This window comes from Phycodurus eques, chromosome 17 (genome assembly GCF_024500275.1).
Source record: "Phycodurus eques isolate BA_2022a chromosome 17, UOR_Pequ_1.1, whole genome shotgun sequence".
In the NCBI taxonomy this organism is placed as follows: domain Eukaryota; kingdom Metazoa; phylum Chordata; class Actinopteri; order Syngnathiformes; family Syngnathidae; genus Phycodurus; species Phycodurus eques.
In genome coordinates, this window is record NC_084541.1 from 16,610,265 (window position 1) to 16,614,230 (window position 3,966).

General features: G+C 40.8%; 1 protein-coding gene across 1 annotated transcript; it reads right to left on the bottom strand.

Annotated features, from left to right (window-relative positions):
- Nucleotides 1-669: 669 nt before the first annotated feature.
- LOC133416182 (heart- and neural crest derivatives-expressed protein 1-like) lies at nucleotides 670-3,657 on the bottom strand. The gene is made up of 2 exons (XM_061702914.1): nucleotides 3,136-3,657; nucleotides 670-768 (listed from the first exon to the last, which is right to left on the bottom strand). The coding sequence occupies exons 1-2, from the start codon at nucleotides 3,655-3,657 to the stop codon at nucleotides 670-672; spliced, it is 621 nt and encodes a 206-aa protein (XP_061558898.1).
- Between the last annotated feature and the right edge of the window lie 309 nt (nucleotides 3,658-3,966).

Here is a 3,966-nt window from a genome sequence, read left to right on the forward strand (position 1 = left end):
TGGAAGCGTGTCAAGCTGCGTTTAACGTGAACAACATTCTAGTGTGTCGATTCAAGCGGACAGTGAGCATGTTGAGGTAGATTGGCATTGTTATACAACAAAACAATGAAAATAAACAAAACATCTTAACGTCTTTTGCCGGAGTATGGCTTCACACTCCTTGGAAAATATCAAATGGTGTCATTTAACTTATTGTATGTTATTATGTTTTTAAAGTTGTATCCAATTAAATGACGTGACGTTGGGTAACTAACACATAATTGTCACAAATAAATGACCAAGAACTCAAATGTGCCAATACAAACGCAAAACAGGTGAAAACTCCCCAAAAATAAAGAAAATTCTACTAGATCCCCAAATAAAATTGCAAAAGGACAGTACACGTGTTGCAATTACAATTACTTCAAATCCCTCAAAAATTAATAATTTATTTTTAACATAATTTAAACTTTTTTTTTTTTGTAAAACCGTGGGAGGTTTGCGACACAACAAGACGGAGGGATAAATATGACACATTTATTCAACAAACAGCAGGAGAGAATATTAACAGTCCTTCAGACGGATGATGCGTTTACGTACAGTCGTACAAGTGGTTTTTTTTTTGTGGGTCTTTTGGTGATTATTTTTTTGTTTCTTTTCCCTGGGGAAATTGGGGGGGGGGGGGGGGGGTCACTGGTTGAGCTCCAGAGCCCAAACCTGCTGCGGCCACCCGGTCCGGCCCTTCACCTTCTTCTCGGTACCGAACGAGTCCTGTGGCGGATCTTCGTTCTGCGCCAAAGGAAGAGAGGGAGAAAAGAGACAAAGCGTGTTTCAGTGACAAAATAAGGCACGAACGTCCCAGACACAGTAAATATAATATTTGAAAAAAAAATTTATTTAGGCTTGTATCATTTAAAATGTGGTTTATAAAGTGTTGTTTTTAATGTTCATTACTGCCTTTATCAGTCCCTTTTACTAATACATGTAATGACTTTATGCAGGTTTTTTTATGCAAATTTCAAGATTTCTTTTATCACTACGTGTATTTCTCCGCACGTGGCGTTGTTTACGTTCAATATAGCAACATAAATTGTTTAATTATAAACTATTTTTAAAGTTACTACTCTAGAAATATAAATAAAGTAGATATTCTTTTGTGATCCCGAAGGAAATATAAGCAATACGACATGAAAATGTATTTATTTTTTAACTATTAGTGCATTTTTTAAAAACATTGTTTTTCATTACTGCATACACGTGACGAAAAATAATGAAATGAAAATTGAATTAAAACGATAAAATTTTAGGCAATATCTGGACACGTGACGTCATCTACATTCGATATTGACGAGAATCTTATTTTAAAGAATAAAATAACAATTTCGATTATTTATCATGTTTAAAAAATATCTGTCGATATATGCTCCTAATATAATGCATTTCTTTTTAAATAAAAGGAATTGCTAATTTTGTACGTGCATTATATGAATCTTCCCTATATACTATTTGCATTGTTTACACGAGGATAAAACTAAATACCATACAACTATGTTGCATAAAAGGCAAGCTCCACACTAAAGTATACATCATATCATATCATATTTAAAGTAATAATAATAGACTTCCATTCCAAATCTGTTTTAAACGCAAACCTCCACCCAAAAAAAAAAAAAAAAAGCTTATACGTTACAAAATATTAATGACATATTTTCTTGAGAGTGGAGTGTGTGACTGTCCACACTTACCATCTATATCTAAATGTTTAAATGCCTCTTTTACACACTTTTAAAATAACATATTCCAATTCAAAGTCTGCTTCATTAAAAGTGAACTTCTGTGAAAAAATTAAGAGAATATCCAATTAAAAGGACTTGTTTTCCTCATGCAGAGTGGAATGTAAACGTCCAACGACGCAAGCCCCAAATCTTCAAATGTTCAAATGCAGATGTGATTTTTAAATGTCAGACTTTCATTCAAACTAAAGCAAACCTGCGTTTAAAAGCTGATACATGGGGGAGTGGAGGGGGGCGGGGGGGGGGGGGGGGGGGGAACAGTTGAAAGTACTTTATGGTTTTCTTGGCTGTGAAGCATGTAAACCTCCAAATTTCTCCCTTTTCCTTTTCAGATCCCAGTTTCAAATGTAATTCTTAAACACACGACTCCCTTAAAAAAAAAAAAAAAAAAAAAAAAAAGCCTATTTAATGCAAGCCTCCATTAAAAATCTGCTCATTTCTAGAATATCAAATTGATTGTATTTGCTATTATTTCCTTTGGAGCAGACCATTTAAACAATCTCTTTTCCTTATCAGACCCCAATTTTGAAATGTACAGTATATCCCAGACCTTATTTTCGAATTCCATTTTAAATGCCAGACTACCCTTTAAGCAAAAATACAATAAAAAAATACCCCAGTCAAAGGAGGGGGGGGGGGGGAACAAACGTTCAAAAGTTGCCAATTTACCGAATATGAAGTCAAATATATTGACAGTAACTTTTCCCAGAGTGGACCTAACCGCGTCTTTAGCTTTTCAGATCCCATCGTCACGTTTTAAGTTTTCAATGCAAGACTCCCATTTCAAAATCTGCTGATTGAAGCAAGTCTCCACTCCAAAACGGACCATATAGAAAATATCACGCGTTATGAAGATGATCATTTCTGGGACATCAAGTTAAAGGTAAATTTAACACCATGTCAACGTCCTTTTTTGATCCCGAATTTTTTCCCCCCATGTACCAAACTCCTTTTCAAAATTAGCCGATTAAAACAAAGCCGCTTTAAAAAGCTGCATGATGTCAAACTAAAAGTATTCGCTATGATTTACCTCTGTCATTACCCCCTTTTCACAACGTATTCCCCCCAAATACTCGATTTTCAAGTGTGGATTTTCTTAACACCAGACTCCCGTTAGGAATTTTAGCGATTTCATGTAAAGCAAAAACAAAAACAAACCAAAAAATGCTCATTCACAGGAGATCCCATTTAATGTACTTGCTGTTGAATTCCGAATTCCAAATGTTTTTGTTTGCCATACCAGACTGTTATTCCAAACGAATCCATTGAAAGTAGGCCTGCTTTCAATGGTGATCATTGACACAAAAACAAATGGAACCGAGTTGCCGAAACTTCCTTTGGAGCGGCCCGCGTCAACATCCACACTTACCGTCTCCCTTTTCCTTTTCAGGTCCCGGTTTTCAAATTTCTTAATTTCGGCCTTGAAGCCTTCAGTCTCTCCGGCGTCCTTGGCCAGCACGTCCATCAGGTACGCGATGTAACTTGTGGCCAGGCGCAACGTCTTGATTTTGGACAATTTGGTGTCGGCGGGCACGTTGGGGATGCACTCCCGCAGCTCGGCGAACGCCGTGTTGATGCTCTCCGTCCTCCGGCGCTCCTTCTTGGGCCCCGACGCCCGCCGCTTGGCCATGCCGACCTGCAGGCCCTCCAGGCGGGCGTGGTCGTGCTGCGAAGCGGCGGCGGCGGCGGCGGCGGCCGGCGTCAGCTCCGCGCCGGCCTGGTAGGGCGCCTGGATCTGGAAGTCCGGAGGCACCTCGCCGTGGTTGAGCACCCAGCTCTGGAAGTAGGGCGCGTCCTGGTGGCAGCGCTGCACGAACGGGAAGGGCTCGTGCATGAGGTGGTGGTGGTGGTGGTGGTGGTGCTGGTAGCCCCCGATCAGGTTCATCCTGGCCCGACTTGTCCTGCTGCCGCTCTCGGTTGCCGTCTCGCTTCTCGCGTCGGGGATGGACGACCTCCGCGAGTCATTCACCGCTCGGGTATTTATCCAACATGTCTGATTTTCGAAACAAAACGTAGAATTCCACAAACGCGCCAAGACGATTTTAATTTCCACGGTGACGTTCCACCGGTTGGTCGGAGAAATTTGACCCGGGGGAAGGTGCGAGGGCCCCAGGTTTATAAGGAGTGCGCGTCCTGGAGGCAGCCAATGGGGTGGAGGATGGGCAGCGGGGGCGGAGCTTGTTTTTCCTCCCGA

What these genes read in the sequence shown, in the direction of transcription:
- LOC133416182 (XM_061702914.1), bottom strand. Translation starts at nt 3,657, where the DNA reads ATGAACCTGATCGGGGGCTACCAGCACCACCACCACCACCACCACCAC. An exon ending in GGAAAAGGGAGACGGTAAGT is followed by an intron (nt 769 to 3,135) that starts GTGGATGTTGAC and finishes CCTTTGGCGCAG; the next exon opens with AACGAAGATCCGCCACAGGA.